Raw genomic sequence first — 17,330 nt, 5'->3', positions numbered from 1 at the left:
TGCAGGCCTAGGCCTGTAGCTGGCGACTAGCTATGTCGTACATTTTTAATACATTGTACAGTTTTGTAGCCATACAAGATCATAATGACATAATGACAACAAGCTTCCACTGTGCACAAACCAGCCGCGACATATGGGCAGACACATGAACTATTGCTGTCTGACGGCCACGGTGGGTGAGCCACTAGTTGGAGTGTGCAGCATGCGGTGGTGTCTAGGCAGAGCGCCCTTACCATTTGATCAAGGGTATTTCGCCCGGCCAAGGTATCGTAATAAGCAGGACCCTCAAAGTTGTTTGTCCAGTTTCGCAAGCTGTAAATAGAAGCGGTAAGAGAAATCTGGTCTACTGATATGATTAAAGTAGCTGTAATACGGTTCAAAAAGATTTAGTGTACCGACTTACCTGTACCTTACTTATTGCAGCATAATGGAGTATATATATACGGTCATCCATGGCCATAGTATGATAGCATATGACTTTCACAATAAATGTCCTTCAAGTTGTTCACCACTGGAATCGCGAGCTTAATACTGGAGGTTTGCAATCAATGTGTCAGTGGTCACTATGTCATCCATCTCATCTCATGCCTCCACTCGCCAATCAGAAGCTTGAAGCGCGGGGAGTTCCAAATGCAAATAGATACAACTACTCTATCAGTATCAGGTCCAATAGCAAAAAGCAGTCCATTTTCTGATCGTACACTCCTTATCAAAGCCATGTCTTAGAACTATTAGGTTTCACCAGCCTAATTCCCTGCACCGGAGACGATGAATCTTCAACCTCTTCTTCGGACATCTCCGGCGAGGTTAGTTGCTCCCACAGGCTTATCCTTTCCTCTTCGTCATCTAAACCTCTCGGGTATCGCCGCGGCTTGCCCGTTGAGGAGCTACGTCGCGTGCGTTCCGTGGGGCGCGCATCCTCCTGGCTCCGGTGGCTTCGTGGAGGAGAGTTATTTGGCAGCATGTCAGACGACGAGGGGAATGCGGTCATCGTGGGAGTTGTCGGGGTTTCGAATGGATCACTTTTGATTGGATTGTGGTACATGGTCGACACAGTGGGTGCTGGTGGCTCATCATTTGCACGCGGTGGTACAACTAGCGACTGCGAACTACCAGACATTAACAAAGTGTCGGTATTTGGTGGAGGAGGATACAGAAATGATGAGTTTGTTTGTATTAGCGGTGTAGAATGCACAGCGTTCCTGTGTTCATGCGTGGCATCCGCATCCCCACTACCTGGCGGGCGGTACGAATGCACGAGATCTTGCGATCCGAATTTGATGGCTGTTCTCCGCGGGCTGTATGGTGTTGTTGATCCAGACGAAAACGACGACTCGCGATCTGTATCGGACAGCTGCGGCACAGGGGCATCATATAGCTGATGACGTGTCAACCCATCATACGCGTTATTTGTGTGTGTGGAAGGAAGACCGTCATCTGGACGCGCCCGAAGAGAGGAGCTCGCGTGCCTGCTTGATTGGCTCATCCTCCGTGCTGAACGGGCGCGAATGATGCTGCTCATGGTGCCGAACGTGCCACGCAACGCTTCGATGCCGGGGTTTTCCATACCGGTAATACCCTTCTCCTCAGCGTCTTCCGTGGGTGCGCGAGAGGCTTGAAGGAGCATGGTGGACCGGCGATCAAGCTTCAGCTGCGCAGGGTCGATCTTGGACATTTGGAGGATCGTGATGCCGACACATATTGTGAGGAAGGCCAGGACAAGGGTGAGAATTTGCGAGACAGAAGAGCTGAGCCCTTGGAAGAGGACCTGTAACGATGGGTGAGTGATCAGGGGGTATTGATAATTGTAGCTGCGCGCACGATGGTTGTGACCATTGAACAAAATGAAACTGTTTGAAGGGGTTAGTGTCAGTCAGTAACGTGATTGGCCGCAAGTCACGTACATAAAACGTAGTACGTGGGCGTTACTGTGATGGTTCAGATCAAATCAGTTGGGTAGTGAGTGTTGGCGGGAAAAAACTTTACCCATAGCTGCAAAGTGTAATACTTGAGTTCAAGCACCACATATAATAATTTTTTTCACTCACCAGTATTGAATAGCGCAAGTGCAATATTCAGGTAATAAATTTCCGTTACTGCGTCGTGTTAGTACAGTAAAATGAAGGCATATTAATGACGCACATAGCGTTATCACCACAAAAGCCATTAGAAAGTATATAAACCAGTTTTTGAACTGTGGTACCATCAAGTAACGTGAGGTCATAAATATTGCAACAACTTGCCTGATTGTCTCCCATAACGGAGGTGACTATGGCTGAACCGAGCCCGGTCGTGACACTCACACTGATGCCGCCAATAGTGCTGCACACAGATATATACCAGAGCATGTTGTTCTTGCCATATCTAAAAAGGAAAAAATAAACAGAGGGAAAAGAAAGAGATAGTATGTGAAACGTGACTGACTTAGGTCCGAAGTAAAAAATAATAGAGAGGGCGATAGTAATCAGGGCAGACATATACCCGAGGAAACCAGGTGCCAAGAAGAGTTGCTTAAATGCCTCTATCTCACCGGGTGTTTGCTCTTGTGGGCCTTATGCACCAGAAATAAGCTTTGATATATGGCACTCGTTCGGAGTAATGCTTACCGTTGAGAGCAATGATGGTGGAACCAATCTGGCAGACGTTAGTACACGAGAAAAGACAAAGGATCGGTGATACTTACAATACAGAGGGCACAACCCAGCCATCCGAAAAAGGTGAGTTTCTCGTTGAGAAAGATGGAAGATAGGATGGCACATATTACAACAGATAGTGCGCCCATAGGAGTCTAGGGATGTCATGGTGAAGACATGACAGAGAATGATGTGTCTCAGACGCACCACAATAAGCGCTTCAACAAACGCATATGCTTTGCAGGATCAGCATAGAATAGAGTTAGAGCTCAAGTGACATACCAACAAAATTACACAACTCTCCACATATCATCACTTGGCGATTCGCTGTTATGCACAGCACAAGTAACAGGACACGGGAACTCACTTGTCATGCCTGTCCACCATAATGGCTTTGAGAGCAAATGTCAATAACAGGCCGAGGGGTGGCGGGGATGGCTCTCACAGATTTGAGGTACGCAACACCTTCGCCTGCTGCATGCCCGGCCTGCGAGCGCATCAAGCCCTTCTTCTTGAAGACGAAACTAGAGCCAATCAACAAGCCACTTGTTACTGCGAGTATTATTCCGACGACCTGGGTTAATGAACTGAGGCTGGGCAGTAAAACCTAGAATGAACTGCCTACTTTAAGGCTTGAGGGTAATTGAAAGGTAGTGCTTGTACCAGAAGCAGCGGCAGCGGACGTCACAGACGACGCTGAGGATGAAGCCATCGTTGTGGAGGACGTTGTGGAGGACATGGTTGTGACGAAACCCGCAGCAGTTGGGACCAGCAGTGTTGTTATTCTTGAGTTGCGATGCACTCTCCGAGCCAAGCCCCATCGGCTTGGACCAAAACCGGGGTGATGACGGGATAACATACCATTTTTGGATAATCAACCTCCGTACCGGAGAAATCCGGCAGTTACTCCGACGGGTGTTGTAAAGAACCCAAAAAGGGAAGGATTATGGGGAACGGAATAATATTAATATCGTTCTCGGGCAGACGCCTGTGCAAGGCTGTTGGGTAGTTTGAAAGTCCTGGGATCCAGCCCGTCCTGAACTGGGAGTCCTGTAATTAGTCTCGTCACGCTTTTTGGTGAGAAATCTGTCCTTAGTTCCTTTCTGATCTTCATCTCTGTTCTCTTTTATCTTTCTAGCGACCCACTCTCAGGTTGACACTAGGTCACCATTTGCCAGCGCGCATCCTCCAGCTCTGGGAATCACCAAATAGAGTGTCTGGCCAGAAGCCGCTCTCATGGATGTCATTCACCTTCCTTCAAATGACCACGGGTCTGATACAGAGTTGATTCTTTCCGAACCATCATCTTCTCCAGAGCAGGATGCCACAATTCAATTCTCGCATCAACGTTTTGTACCCTCAGACTTTCTGAAACCAGAATCTGGGGACCATCCAGAGATCGCCCCCTTTCTTACTGAAGAGCCTGTGAGTCTTTCCACCCCTCGTGATCCACTGCATGCATCAGGCGCACCGTATCTTCCAAGGCTTGTCTTTGATGCCTTAGTGAACAAAATTAAACATTCCTTTCTTTCTAGTTTACTTCGCCAAGCCTTATCAAACGTTCTCTGGGTTTGAGCAAGGCGTCATTCTCATCCCTCACCTCTTCTCGGCAAGGAAGTTCCAGCAGCATCCTTTACCCAAACCGTGGAGGAGCCGAATCACAAATCCTCTCAGACTTCTATGGTCAGCCGCTTTCCGACTTCTCCTTGCGCGAGCAGGGCAGTTCGAGCGATCTCCGCAGGGGCAAAATGAAGAAGTTAACCGACATCCTTAAGAAGCGCAGCCGGGGAAGGCTCTCCTCAGACACAGGCTCGTCATCCCAGATAGCTTCATTTTCTTCATATGCCTCCGCTTCAACAGAAACTTTCATGAACCCCTTCGTTCCATCTCCCTCACCAGTACTCAAGAAAGACAAGAAGGAGAAAGGGCGACAACAAAAGGGACGACTACCTCCTAATCCACCAAGTCCTCCATTGTCCCCCGAAAAGGGTTATGAATTGATGAAGATCGACCTTGAGTCAATTGCGCACATGGAGGGTATCGTCAATCCGTCCCTTTCCGGGCAGAATATTGCACCATCGAACGTTTCTCCATCAAGTACAGTTGATCCAAGTACTGCCAGTACTTCTGGAAGTAGCTATCAGCAGCCCCCATCACCCACACTCTCCACCTCCTTTGTGTTCAGCAATCCACATCCCTTTTCTTCCACTTCTCCTACCAGCAAGCGAAAAGCTTGCATCGATTTTCGAAAGCTATCTCCAAAGAGTCTACCCCCTTTAGTTGGACCAGAGGAACTAGACATGTTTGGAGTGACTCCCTATGAAACACCTCTTTGGACCGCTCCAGAGAGCTGGGCTGTCGAGAACGGTGAGGAGGCAGATGTAGGGGGGGACTCGAGCTCCGAAGAGAGCACAAGGGATGCCACATCGTCTTTCAATAGCTCGGGACTTAGTTCGAAACGTAAATCCCGTCGGAAAAGCAACCACCCGCGTAAGCTGTCCTCTCGCGGCAGCAATGACCGCGTCCGCGTTCGAATATATCGCGCGGACGGATCATATCACGTTGCTCCAATCTCGATACACTCCACCGTTGCGGAGCTCACTCCGTCACTTAATCAGAAGCTATTTGCGCACAAGGAACGTGAGACACATAAACTGTATCTCAAGGAGAGGGGACGAGGTACGTCTTACCGCTGTGCGCTTGCTTGTGTTTCTCATTGTTGTCAGAGCGTGTATTGGCGCCAACCGAGAGGCCAGCTGCCATTGTCATTCGTCGGTTGGAGCAGGCTGGATATGACCAAGCGGACAGTCTTGCTTTTCTCGGTGCATGAAGACATGACCTTCCTTATGAAATTCGTTTATAAAAGTCAACTCCTCGGCCCAGCAGTAAGTTGTCCAGGAAAACGTTAAAATCTGACTTGACCCTTGCTTTCAGGCTGAGGACCTTACATTTGATACATTCGACCTGGTCGACCTGACAGGCTGTAGTCTACCCACCATACCCATCGTCCTTCATCAAAACGCTGGCTCGATCGTGATCCTCAATCTTCTCACGTAATCCAATGGTTGAGATACCCCTGGATTTTATACAGTCCTGCACGACCCTCCGCGACCTCAAATTGTCCAGCATGGCGATGAAGAAAGTGCCTCAGAGTGTTCGGCACTCTACCAGCCTACATCGACTCGACCTGTCATGTAATCGCATCGTGGACTTGGATGATGCTGGTCTCGACCGTATACCTGAGCTCTCAAGCTTGAGGCTCCAGAATAACAGGATAGAGCAGCTGCCCTGGTATTTCCCTCGCCTCAAGTTTCTGAACTTCCTAAACATCTCAAACAACAAGTTCGTGAACGTGCCTAGCGTCATCTGTCAGCTGCCCTGTCTTGTTGAGCTCGATATGTCTTTCAACATGATCACTGAACTTCCGGAGGAAATTGGTCGGCTCGTTACTCTCGAGCGCCTTATTTTGATTGGGAATCAGGTGGTCAGGTTACCCGAAGAATGCAGGAATCTTGTCAACCTACAGTTACTTGACTGTCGGAGAAATAACATTTGCGATATTTCCATCGCCTACGCCCTACCCAAACTCCAAACTCTTTATGCAGATCATAATTCCGTTCATGCCCTTCATCTGTCCATTGGTCCCAGCCTGTCAGTTCTGGACGCCTCCCACAACGATATCACATTCCTCAAATTCGCTCCTAGCTCTCCACCGCAAACATCACTCACTCTCACACAGCTCGATGTTTCCTACGCTAAACTTTCCTCTCTTGATGCATTCGATTTCTCTCAGCTCCCTGCCCTTCACACTCTGAAACTTGACCACAATGAACTCCGCACGCTCCCAGACTCCCTCGGCGAACTCTCCATCTCATACACCTTTCCTGTTGCGACAACAAACTCGTCTCTTTACCCTCCACTATCGGCCTCCTTCAGCGCCTAGAAACCCTTGATGCTCATAACAACAGCTTGACGGAGCTACCTGTATCCCTCTGGAATTGCGCATCGTTAATCCATATCAACGTTACCTCAAATCTGCTTGCTAGTTGGCATGATCCTCCTGGAGATAACTTGATTGCACCGGCGCCATCTGGAATAACTCTCGAGATTCCCTCATCATCATCAGCCAGCCACACTCCAAGAAAGCCTTCCAATGCTACATACACTATGTCAATACACAACGCACCCGGTCGACCACTTCCGCCCCTTGCTTACTCTCTCGAGCGACTCTCAATCGGAGAGAACCGTCTGACAGAGGAAGCAATCCCTCCGTTCACCATCCTCAAAGAGCTTCGTGTCCTCAACTTATCCTTCAATGAAATTCAAGAACTGCCGTCTTCCTTTCTCCGCAATCTACAGCAGCTGGAGGAACTATACCTTAGTGGCAATCAGTTAACGAGTATCCCCACTGAAGACCTCGTGAAAATGACCCGATTGTCGGTGTTGTTCTTGAACGGGAACAAATTCCAGACGCTCCCCGCTGAACTGGGCAAAATTCCCAGTCTGACTATCATTGACGCCGGCAGCAACCTGTTAAGGTACAACATTCACAATTGGGAGTTTGATTGGAACTGGTATGTTTCGATCATTTGAACATAGATGACTGGTTTGCTCATGGTGCCGGCAGGAATTTCAATTGTAACTTGAAGTACCTTAACCTGTCAGGCAATAAGAAATTGGATCTCAAGCAGAACAACGATGGAAAGCGCGTGGTGGATGAACGTGGAAGAGTACTTTCTGACTTCTCTCGACTATCTCAGCTCCGTGTTCTCGGGTTGATGGATGTCATGACCACTTTCCTTCCCAATATCCCTGAAGACTCTGACGAGCGACGTGTTCGTACTTCTCAGACGGAAGTTAACGGAATGTCATATGGCATTGCCGACACCATTGGGAGGAATGGCTACCTAACCACGCTCGATCTCGTCCTGCCCGAATTCAGAGGGAAGAAGGATGAGGCACTGTTCGCAATGTTTGGGCGTACTAAAGCTCTTCCCGGCAACAATACTCTGTCGAAATACCTGCACGACAATTACGCCTCTGTCTTTACCGAGCAGCTTCTTCAGCTGAAGAAAGACCAGAAAGGGGAGCGAAGGGATGGCGTACCGGACGCAATGAGGCGCACATTCCTGAAGCTGAACAGACAGCTCCACGACAAGCTCTACTCGCAACTATCTCGTAAGATGTCCCAAGTCAGCGCATCTACCACCGGTCCTTCTGGACCCGATTCTTCTCACCTCCGACAAGGAGCTTCGGGCATCGTGGTATACGTGGTCGGCCGAACGCTGTATGTTGCTAATGTTGGACATGCCCTTGCTGTCATCTCGAGCCAAGGGAATGCAGAACTCATTTCCAGGAATCACGACCCTTATGACCGGGATGAGGCGAGGCGCATCCGGCTCGCAGAGGGCTGGATATCGCCGACGGGGCTCATCCATAACGAGGTTAACACGTCTCGAGCCTTTGGATATTTCCACGACTTTCCCGTTGTCAATGCTCGACCCGACATCTACGTTCGCCAGCTAACCGAGCTCGACGAGTTCGTGATCATCGGCAACCGCGGATTGTGGCAGTATATATCCTACCAGACCGCAGTCGACATCGCTCGCTCGGAAGCTGACCCAATGATTGCGGCACAGAAGCTACGTGACTTTGCCATAAGCTATGGTGCGGATGGAAACACCATGATCATGGTAATATGCGTCTCCGACCTCTTCCGCTCTCGACAGCCCATAACAGACTCGCTTGTGGATCCAGAGGTCTACAGCTCTATCAATAAAAAGAGGGCAGGGAAGAAAGCAGATATCGTTGATCGCACCATTGCTCGCTTAGAAGGAGAGGTTTCACCGCCCACTGGGCATCTCTGCTTAGTATTCACCGACATTCGAAATTCAACACAATTATGGGAAGCAAATGCAGGCATGCCCACAGCAATGCGTATTCACAATAACCTGTTGCGACGACATCTTCGAACTTGTGGTGGTTACGTTGTCAAGACGGAAGGCGACGCATTCATGTGCTCCTTTCCGACTACCCTTGCCGCGATGTAGGTGGTGCCTCATCGTTCAGCTGCAACTTCTCCGCGAACCCTGGCCGCTGGAGATATTGGAGTGCCCTGAGGGTAAAGAGGTGTATGATGAGCATGGTCAGCTTCTTGCACGTGGCCTTTCAGTCCGCATGGGCGTCCACTGCGGTACTCCAGTGTACGAACCAGATCCTATCACTGGTCGCATGGATTACTTTGGGCCCATGGTCATCCGAGCCGCTCGTATCAGTGGGCTCGCGCTGGGTGGGCAAATCATGTGCAGCGCTGACGTCGTTCGCGAGTTGAATGCCAAGATCTTCGAGAATGGCCAGGACACGGAGTACTCAGAGTTTCAACCAACTCAGGCCATCGAGGCGATCCGGCAAATGCAGATAGCCCTTGTCCCTGCCGGGGAAGTGAAGTTGAAGGGGCTGGAGATTCCGGAGATAGTTTCCCTCGTCTACCCAGCAGCCCTCTTAGGCCGTCAGGACTTAGATGCGTCTGGGTCGCATCTGAGCACATCTACATCCACAGCTCGAGTCCAGTTAAGCATCGCTCAAGTCAGAGACTTAGCTATGCTATGCCTGCGTATTGAGGCCCTGACTTCAGGCCGCATCTTTCGTCCTTGTCCCGAACAGAAGGAGTGGGTGCCTGACATTCCATTGGAGCCTCCCTCCGACGAAGACGTCTTGGAGTCTTCGGTGATGTATGGTGATCCGAACTTGCTTCTCCCCCCGATGAACGAGAAAACATCTGATCTTGAGATCATGATGCACCTCGATTCGCTATCCTTGCGGCTTGAGAACGCTGTTGCGTGTCTGGCTCTCAAGAAACTATCTGACCAGTCGTCCGCCATCGTGACAGCTCTAGAAGGCCATGAGGGTATTGACGAACGGACGCTTCATCTAATAACTTCGTTGTTATCTCGCTGTTGACATTTTATTGTGATTTATATCTCTCTTTTTCACTCCTCAGCTGCATCAATGTACTGCATTTGCATTCAAACACGTATATATTACCTGCGCACCTTTGTTATGCATATTAATGGTCTGTACAATTTTATACCAGTTCGTATCTGCACCACCAAGGGTGAATGACATTTCATTTGGACATACAATTGATTGCGAATAACCTAGCGTTTGTAGATCTAGTAAGTGCCCTAATTTCCAGACTGGGCCTTAAATATGAGTGTTATTCCACAACGACCTCACTACGAAGTCGGCGGGATCAGGACTTTGGACAGTCGCAAGTTCTAATCTGGATATGAATTGGACTGTGGCTGATTGTGAGCCATGCGACAACGATATTGGGCGATCAGGCTTACCAGTACGGTCGATACCAGGAATGAGGTAGTAACCGTTTGAAGGAAGCCCAGTCGTGGGATCAAGGAAGTACCCAACTGTCCCTGAAGGGTGATCAAGCCACGTCCAAGCACCTACGCCGCCCTTAGCAGATAATGTAAACGTATAGTTGTCACCTGCGATCACAGCGATCTGTGGGTCGACGAGGTTGGAGTAGGCGAGCGACACCGGAGTGAACTGATGTACAAAGTACTTGTCAGCACTTGTTCGTACCGGAAACAGAAAGGACATACGTAGGATTCGCTGGTCACAAGTTTGTTATCCACAGTAGCGGTCACGTTCATCAGGAGCCAGACGTCCTTGGCATTGTAACCGAAGGGCAGGATGGCGTCGAGGCCGATTCCCTCGTAAATAAGCGAGTTGTTCAGAGTAGGGATGGAGAATGGCGTGGTCATCGACTCGATCGTATTTCCACTCCAGTCATACCATGTCAATTGCGCAGTGCCGTTAACCGTCTCCCAGCGGTCAGACGTAGCTAATATGGTGAGCGACTCATTCCCTGGGAACCAGAAGGGATTGATGATGACAGGGGAGTAGACAGTCGCCATGCCGTACTGAAGGACTTTCCATCTTCCAGAGTATTCAATGGCTGACCAGCTGACACCCTGCCAGATGTCGTTGAGTTGCCAAACCAAGCTTCCGAGGTTGTTCTCGCCCAAACCCGCACCACGCCTGTACCATGCGATCTCGGCAACCATATTCATGGACTGGAAAAGCTGAGTGCTCCAGCACCATTGGGCAAAGGTCTGGTTTGAGTCTGAAGTTCCAGGAGTGGGAAGCCAGAGCTCGACAGCACTGGTCATTTGGTACTGGCCTTGAGGGGCATTTGGGTTCGGCCACGAGAGATTGCCAGCAGGAGGATGATGGTCACGGGACATCACGACAGAGGAGTTAAATGCGTAGTCTTCGAGATTTTCGAGGACCTCCTTCCAGCTGTAGAAGGAGGGCATGGAGTGGAAACTGTAACAGCATTAGTGTAACTCCTTTCATCAACGACACAGCTGCACACCCAAATTCATTGACAAACCTGCAGTCCTCACTTCAGTCCGACGGTGTAAAAAGGTTGGTGTTTGGACTTACCGAGCGACAGGGTACGTCGTCAGATCGAAGGCCTCCGAGGCATTGTAGTTGTATCGTTCTGTGATGAATTAGAAAGTCACCCAATCAAGACTAACTAAGGACACACCAGTATTCCCATAGATATATCCTGGGGTGCCATTTGCAAAACGAAGAACGTATGGATCGAGACTTAGAACACCGCGAGTCGTCGAACAGTCGGTGTACGGAACAGAGTTCGTCTCAGAAACCACAATGTCATGCAAGTAATCCTGGAACATGTAAACGAACTGTGGAGCGAAAATCAGCTATCCAGTTTGCTTTCCACGAGAGATTGCGGACCTCATCCAGGTAATGCGTGCCATTAGCAAGGGAGACATTGGCTGCCATTACGATATCCTCGATTTCGTTGCCACCAGCCCACTGCACATTACTTGGGTGCCTGTTGACCCTGCGAACGTTCTGACCTACTTCATCCTGGATGGACTGCAGCAAGAAGTGGTTAATGGGGGCTAGTGAGTCGGAGAAGGTGAGCTCCGACCACGCAAGTATACCCAGCTCATCGCAAAGACTGTAGAAGGCATACGACCCTCCATCGATCGCAGCATTGGATGGCTGATAAATACCGCCACCCCAAACACGAAGCTAGGGAGAAAATTATCTTAAACTAGTCTTCTTGTGACTATAAAAATTGTAATACCATGTTTTGGCCACTCTTGACAGCACTCTCCAGGACCCAACGAACTGCCTCAGGTTTTATGCGCGAGTAGAAGGGATCGAAGGGGATTATGTTCGTTCCTTTGCTGTAGAACGCCTTTCCATTGATAGCGAAATGCCATTGGTCACCAGGAGTAATACCTCGCGATGCAATCTCCTCTTCGGAGTAAGGAGTTTGCAATAGTTGTATGGTGCGGAAGCCAGTCGTGATAGTCTGAGTGATTGATTCATTACTTGGCCCATCGCCCTGACTCGGAGATGGGTCCAAAGTGATAGTTAGGTTGTAGAGCTTTGGGTTACCGAGATCAATTGGATACCATCTTTCAGGAATACTGTCTGGAATAGACCAGTTGACACCCAGGAATATATTCTGACCGGCATTGTTAGGAATAGGTCCGAGAATCAACGGCCCCGATGTGAGCTTGAGTTCCGGGATGGACAGAGTGACGGTCGGATTCTCGAATGATTTGATTGAGTGAATGTCAAACGTAACGTTGACAATCCAGTCTGCAGATTGATCAGGGGCAACAGATGAATTTTGGCCGTACTTGTAAATATCGAGAGCAGTTTCGTCCACAAAGAGGGATCTGCTTGCTACAGGGAATGTCGGGACATCAGAAGCTGGATATTGAAGTTCAGACTCAGAGAGCGTCACAAGGTAAGCCGGTTTGTAGACACCGCTGGGAACGAAAGCTGGACCCTATTGATATTCAGAAAGTCGCATACATTGAAAAGAATAATGAGGCACACCCAATCCCAGCCAAAGTCGTCATTGATCTTGCGGACCCATACACGAACATTAGGATATTCAAACTGAATCAAACATCAGAAGTGCCTTTAGAGACAAACTGCGCGCATACATTATCCTCAGTGGACACAATTGGAGTGGTGGGAAAGTATTCGGCATCTGGTCGCATTGACACATTCAGTCCGTAATACCATGCACTTTCGAGCGCGATTGTCAATTATTGTCCTCTCCAGCAGGAGAACTCAAATAGTGTGAGACGTCAAAGGTGTAACGCCGGAACTGGTTATTGAGCCATGCCACGGGGTAGCCAGCAAACGTCTAGATCATTAGCGTCAACGCATGGATAAATTTATATGTGAACATCATCACAGACAATGTTAGCAATGGTGTCAATTCCATAGAACACAATGAGTGTCTTTCCAGACGCGTCACTCTGGTAAGTTCGGGTGAATGGAGTCAAGTCCGCGGTGTACGTCCAGTTGTCATTGATGACCCATCTTTCTGTGAACTCTGCGACGAATGAATAATTGAACAATTGATTGGCACGTTGCACAACGCACCGTTGATACCGAGCAATGGGTCATTAATGATGCCAGCCTCAAAAAGATCAAGGTGAGCCTGTGAGGGTAAGGAGCCGGGCACAACAATAGAACCATTCTGGTTCTTGAGCGTCCACTGTAGCTCAGAGAGGTCAAAGACCTGTGCAACAGCCAGGGATGACGCAAGGAGCGTCCAAAGAGTAAAGCCCATCATGTCGTGGTTGGGGTGCATAGAAATCCCATGGCTTTTATAGTATCAAAATTCTAGAAGCACTGCGTGTGGACAATTATTAGTAAAAGAAGAAAGGTGTACTGATATTGTCCGCGACGTCGTCCTATCATGCTGACAATTGGATATGCCCAACAGCGTATTGATCGCGCTGATACTTCTTCGCGTCGAACATGCGCTCGTACCGCTTCATATCGCTGAAAACCTGGACTCTTTGTTGCAGTGAGCACTGTCACCCTGTGTCGGGCCTGTCGACTGACTGAGAAATGAGGCCGAGTCAATATGCTCTCCGTTGGGTATGACAATTGGGGGATGCATTGATGAAGCATCGATGAAGACAGCGTACGGTAAGTAGTTTAGCCGCCCAGACGCATAATAATCGCATTAGGCAAAATCAAAGTAGTGTCGGAGTCCTGCGGCGCGACTCGGGCCGTCACGATCTGTCAACGTTAACCGCCGTCGACTAAGTTCAATGTATTTTAGAAACCATCACAAATGATCGCGGCGGCAAGTGCTTTCTTACAAGGCAGACATGCCATCACTCAGTACTCAGTACTCTGATGGGCTAACTTCAAGTGAACCCTGTTGAATTCTCCGAGGCTGAAGTTCAACTCGAATGGAGTTTATGGGGAGTCTGCCAGCAAGTTACATCTTGAACCTTGTTCGCTATCGACAGTAATGTCATTGTAGTATCGTGTATCCACTTGGCGATAAGGAGTCGAATTTCTGGATGACCGAGGAGCTGAAGGAGGCAATGATCGATGCGACTCATCGGAACAAGCTTGGAAGAAGTAGTGGTAGAATCCCTTCATCCCGTGACGCCCGTCACTATGATATCCACCCTCCTCCGATGTTTGACGGGCCTTTTCAAGGGAGCATAATTCTGGGTTATACTAGGTACTATCAGGGGCGTAGTCGTGAGCTTTCGATTTTCAGGTTCGAAACTCCTTGATTCGCCAAGCGGAGATGGACAAGCAGAGTCGAGCACCGCACCGACGATTCACCTCTGGACACTCATCGATCGCCAATGGCCCCCTGCAACTCCACAGCGTGATTTGAAATCAGTAGACACATACTTTCAAGACGAGTGCTAAGGATACAACTTGAATTCTATCAACTTGACTACTACAATTTGTTCACCAACATTCTTTACAAGCTCAAGGCCTGAGGAACAACCTCCACCCAGTAGCTAAGGGATCATAGTGAGCAAAACGATGTCAAGGACATCAGTAGAAAAACACACCCATCGGGATCCAGGATGAAGGCAATATGCCTCATCTTACCGTCGGTGAGACGCTTTTTGAAGGGAACCCCGAGGCTTTCAAAACGCGCACATGCCTCCTCGATATTGTTCACGGTGATAGCGATGTGGCCAAAACCCCTGCCAGGTTCAGCATTGCCGCTGGCATAGCCTTGGAAGTTTGGGTCGGACTCGGTGCCGTGGTTGTGAGTGAGCTCAAGGATGCCTGATACATATGTGCACGTGAGCTTATCAAATGTGACGCCTGATAGGAGGCAAGTTTACCCTCGCGGTTGAAACGAGCCTTAGCCTTCTGCTCGGATGGGAGCGAGGCGATCCCGTCGTGGTCAAAGGCGAGGAAGTAAAGGGTAAAGTCACCCATGTTTTGCTCTGTTGCATATATTCCGTGGTACACTCATCAACATGAGGATTCGAAATCCATCTCACCAGAAACCAGGTCCATGCCGAGGGTCTGGAGTAGTACTTAGTCAATCCGGTCGCACTACCACAGCAGGATAGCTTACATCCATGTAGAAGGGCAAGGACAGCTTCGGATCCTTGATACGAATCATGGTGTGGTTAAACTATGATATCTCGAGTTAGTTCTCAATTCTACTGATAGAAGTTACGTTTCCTCACCTTAAAGCTCTCTGTTGCAGCGGTGCGAGGCATGGTGGCTGGAGTTGTGAGGTGGAAAGTGCGTTGAAGAATGGGAGCCCGTCTGGCTTGAGAGGCGTTCAGAAGAAAGCGGTTAAGACTCAACATATACGAGAAAGGGGATTGTCTGACTAAGGAGTCACAAGGGCCTATTTTAAATACGTTTCGTTCCGCGGGGCGAACGAGGTCGGGAACTGGGGCTCCGCCACTAAATTTATTGATTGTTAATCTAGTCACCATCAGTAAATCAGGGCAGCTGCTTAGGAATATACCAACAAGGTATCAGCGCTAACATGGCTGCGAGGTAAATCTCGGGCTTCATTTGACCTACAACGTAACAAACGAATGGTCTTGGGATCCATTTGAAGCTGAGACACCTGCCTTCTATTAAGAAAGAAACGGAGTAAAGATCGATGTAATTTATACTGTCCATGATCGAGAGTAATAAATCTTCAATACAGTATAAAGGAATGATGCAACATGTCCGATTTTGATAAATGAAGAGTCCATCCGCCCTGCGGACTTTTAGCCGGATCGCGAAGATGAAGGTCGGTTGGACACCAGCTCATGGTCACCGCGAATGTTAATGAAGGAGTACTGAAAGAACGTCAGTACTGATACACTGACATCGACGTAGCAACACATACCTCTATAAGGTCTGGGCGACCTCTGATGAGGTTCATGTAGACAAGATTTGGCTCAGAGAAGAATGGCCTCAAGCCAGCAGCTTCCAGCTTTTCCCACCACCCGAGGAACTTCGGGAACTCATTCCAAACACTGCCTGGGTACACGTGTACTTCAAGCTGAAGTTGGCCGAATGGGAGCGGTTCACCATGGAAAGAGTCGATGAAAGTTGACAACGAATCAAATTCGTTGCCCTCAATGTCAACTTTGAGGATATCAATGAAATCGTGTCCATTCCGTTCCATGAGAGTACGAAGGGTGTACATTTTTGGATGGTCAGCTGCGTTGTGCTTATCTTTATCCCCGAGTGCGTATGAGAAAAAGTGAGAGCGTGACTTTAGCTCCTTGTCTTCTTCGATCTCGGGACCAAACTGCATGAGTCGCATACGTCAATTCAAGTAGACTGACGCTGAGCGAACAGACCTACGGAAGCGACACTGAAATCATAGCCATAAACCTGACAACCAGGCGCAGCCTTCATAAGATCCGCCTCAAAAGACGACTCGCCATTAACCCCTAATTAGCCATCAGCAATCACTATGATCCGATAAGCGGCAAACTATCCCACCGAAAGAATAGATCTTGCATTGGGGTTTGGGAGCTATGCGTTCTAATCCACAGACCCATTTACCTCCGTCGCCCATAATCCCAACACGCTCCACTCGATGAGGGCATCTAAATGACGGCAGAAAGAAGTCCCCTGCGAACAACCCATGAGCCCTAGCTCCACTGCCACGTGTTCCTATGAACAGAATCACTCACAGAGAGTGTAAAATTCGCCGTGCGAAGGGAACCTGCCAGTGAATAAATACCACTTGAACGTCGTTAAAGTCCCATGAGAATTGCGAACTCACGGGTCAACCTTTTCGGGTGTTGGTCCCCATTTTTTGACGAGCTGCTGTCGTTGCTGCACCATTTCCCCATAATACACCTCTTCCAACGCAAGCGCTTCTGCAAGCACGGCGTCCCTAGATTTGCTGAAGGCTACTGATTTAAAGGAGGCTGAGTCACTCGCAAACATGACCAACGAAATGAAAATTAATATGAGAAGAGCGACCGTAAATCGGGGGTGGCGTGCATAGAGTGTCATGGTGGTGTTGAAACCGAGAAACTTGAAGGAGCGTTGCGAAAGTCTGAGCTATATAGAATGGGTTAGAATGTACAGCCACAGGCAGTTTATTACATGGGCTGACGTTGCTGCCAAGCCTCAATATCCCGAAATTACCTCTTCAATGAGTCCACACTGCTAGTGGTCAATAAGTATGTAGGCCCTGGGGCCTTGCGGCTGGTCAACCAGTTATAAAGTTTCCAAGAGTACGCTCAGCATGATCCGGCGAGCTAGAAACATAGACTACCGTGTAACCTTACTACTCTTGGAATGCACAGACGCAATAAACGATAAACGATTTTAATTGGCTGACTACGCTACAGCTGGCGTGCC

The 17,330-nt window shown here is 48.9% G+C and overlaps 5 protein-coding genes across 5 annotated transcripts; 1 reads left to right on the top strand and 4 right to left on the bottom strand.

Annotated features, from left to right (window-relative positions):
* Positions 1-553: 553 nt before the first annotated feature.
* On the bottom strand, positions 554-3,434 carry DFJ58DRAFT_763373 (magnesium transporter NIPA-domain-containing protein). The gene is made up of 15 exons (XM_041388613.1): positions 3,259-3,434; positions 3,079-3,207; positions 3,001-3,025; positions 2,916-2,948; positions 2,841-2,869; positions 2,684-2,788; positions 2,607-2,634; positions 2,425-2,551; positions 2,244-2,364; positions 2,143-2,194; positions 2,049-2,096; positions 1,987-1,992; positions 1,905-1,928; positions 1,822-1,850; positions 554-1,768 (listed from the first exon to the last, which is right to left on the bottom strand). Exons 1-15 carry the CDS (start codon positions 3,370-3,372, stop codon positions 710-712), a joined length of 1,929 nt encoding a protein of 642 aa, XP_041249211.1. The 5' UTR covers positions 3,373-3,434; the 3' UTR covers positions 554-709.
* Positions 3,435-3,623: 189 nt separating this feature from the next.
* Positions 3,624-9,593, top strand: DFJ58DRAFT_904002 (uncharacterized protein; the record flags this gene model as incomplete). Its single annotated transcript, XM_041394891.1, has 11 exons — positions 3,624-3,710; positions 3,772-4,058; positions 4,169-5,312; positions 5,360-5,440; positions 5,466-5,518; positions 5,568-5,666; positions 5,704-5,985; positions 6,007-6,519; positions 6,570-7,207; positions 7,261-8,649; positions 8,684-9,593. Exons 2-11 carry the CDS (start codon positions 3,870-3,872, stop codon positions 9,591-9,593), a joined length of 5,298 nt encoding a protein of 1,765 aa, XP_041249210.1. The 5' UTR covers positions 3,624-3,710; positions 3,772-3,869.
* A 224-nt stretch (positions 9,594-9,817) lies between these two features.
* DFJ58DRAFT_763365 (glycoside hydrolase family 2 protein) lies at positions 9,818-13,383 on the bottom strand. Its single transcript, XM_041388612.1, has 12 exons — positions 13,101-13,383; positions 12,914-13,050; positions 12,821-12,858; positions 12,653-12,737; positions 12,543-12,605; positions 11,776-12,492; positions 11,418-11,720; positions 11,206-11,365; positions 11,100-11,157; positions 10,253-10,979; positions 9,983-10,196; positions 9,818-9,931 (listed from the first exon to the last, which is right to left on the bottom strand). The coding sequence occupies exons 1-12, from the start codon at positions 13,309-13,311 to the stop codon at positions 9,837-9,839; spliced, it is 2,808 nt and encodes a 935-aa protein (XP_041249209.1). The 5' UTR covers positions 13,312-13,383; the 3' UTR covers positions 9,818-9,836.
* Positions 13,384-14,362: 979 nt separating this feature from the next.
* DFJ58DRAFT_763360 (Glyoxalase/Bleomycin resistance protein/Dihydroxybiphenyl dioxygenase) lies at positions 14,363-15,388 on the bottom strand. Its single transcript, XM_041388611.1, has 6 exons — positions 15,188-15,388; positions 15,073-15,132; positions 14,996-15,020; positions 14,834-14,938; positions 14,552-14,774; positions 14,363-14,497 (listed from the first exon to the last, which is right to left on the bottom strand). The coding sequence occupies exons 1-6, from the start codon at positions 15,311-15,313 to the stop codon at positions 14,458-14,460; spliced, it is 579 nt and encodes a 192-aa protein (XP_041249208.1). The 5' UTR covers positions 15,314-15,388; the 3' UTR covers positions 14,363-14,457.
* Positions 15,389-15,503: 115 nt separating this feature from the next.
* On the bottom strand, positions 15,504-17,246 carry DFJ58DRAFT_763356 (methyltransferase domain-containing protein). Its single transcript, XM_041388610.1, has 7 exons — positions 17,083-17,246; positions 16,744-17,027; positions 16,652-16,683; positions 16,458-16,589; positions 16,317-16,405; positions 15,853-16,260; positions 15,504-15,802 (listed from the first exon to the last, which is right to left on the bottom strand). The coding sequence occupies exons 2-7, from the start codon at positions 16,977-16,979 to the stop codon at positions 15,731-15,733; spliced, it is 969 nt and encodes a 322-aa protein (XP_041249207.1). The 5' UTR covers positions 16,980-17,027; positions 17,083-17,246; the 3' UTR covers positions 15,504-15,730.
* Between the last annotated feature and the right edge of the window lie 84 nt (positions 17,247-17,330).

The sequence above is a fragment of the Suillus subalutaceus genome (genome assembly GCF_016647625.1).
Source record: "Suillus subalutaceus strain FC151 chromosome Unknown DFJ58scaffold_9, whole genome shotgun sequence".
In the NCBI taxonomy this organism is placed as follows: Eukaryota; Fungi; Basidiomycota; class Agaricomycetes; order Boletales; family Suillaceae; genus Suillus; species Suillus subalutaceus.
The sequence above is the reverse complement of the archived record's forward strand: the minus strand, read 5'-3'. Positions and strand labels throughout refer to the sequence as shown.

Bases quoted from the DNA above. Each gene is read 5' to 3' on its own strand.
- DFJ58DRAFT_763356 (XM_041388610.1), bottom strand. From the start codon at position 16,979: ATGACACTCTATGCACGCCACCCCCGATTTACGGTCGCTCTTCTCATA. The intron at 16,590-16,651 runs GTGAGTGATTCT...GGTTGTTCGCAG, and splicing joins CGGCGAATTTTACACTCTCT to GGGACTTCTTTCTGCCGTCA. The intron at 16,261-16,316 runs GTAGGTCTGTTC...CGACTCATGCAG, and splicing joins ATGATTTCAGTGTCGCTTCC to TTTGGTCCCGAGATCGAAGA.
- DFJ58DRAFT_763373 (XM_041388613.1), bottom strand. From the start codon at position 3,372: ATGTCCTCCACAACGTCCTCCACAACGATGGCTTCATCCTCAGCGTCG. The intron at 2,097-2,142 runs GTGCGTCATTAA...AACACGACGCAG, and splicing joins TTTTGTGGTGATAACGCTAT to TAACGGAAATTTATTACCTG. The intron at 1,769-1,821 runs GTGCGCGCAGCT...CCATCGTTACAG, and splicing joins GTTCAATGGTCACAACCATC to GTCCTCTTCCAAGGGCTCAG.
- DFJ58DRAFT_763365 (XM_041388612.1), bottom strand. From the start codon at position 13,311: ATGCACCCCAACCACGACATGATGGGCTTTACTCTTTGGACGCTCCTT. The intron at 12,606-12,652 runs GTATGCGCGCAG...TGTTTGATTCAG, and splicing joins TTGTGTCCACTGAGGATAAT to TTTGAATATCCTAATGTTCG. The intron at 11,158-11,205 runs GTGTGTCCTTAG...AATTCATCACAG, and splicing joins ATATATCTATGGGAATACTG to AACGATACAACTACAATGCC.
- DFJ58DRAFT_763360 (XM_041388611.1), bottom strand. From the start codon at position 15,313: ATGTTGAGTCTTAACCGCTTTCTTCTGAACGCCTCTCAAGCCAGACGG. The intron at 14,939-14,995 runs GTGAGATGGATT...TATATGCAACAG, and splicing joins CGGCATGGACCTGGTTTCTG to AGCAAAACATGGGTGACTTT. The intron at 14,498-14,551 runs GTGTGTTTTTCT...ATGATCCCTTAG, and splicing joins TTCATCCTGGATCCCGATGG to CTACTGGGTGGAGGTTGTTC.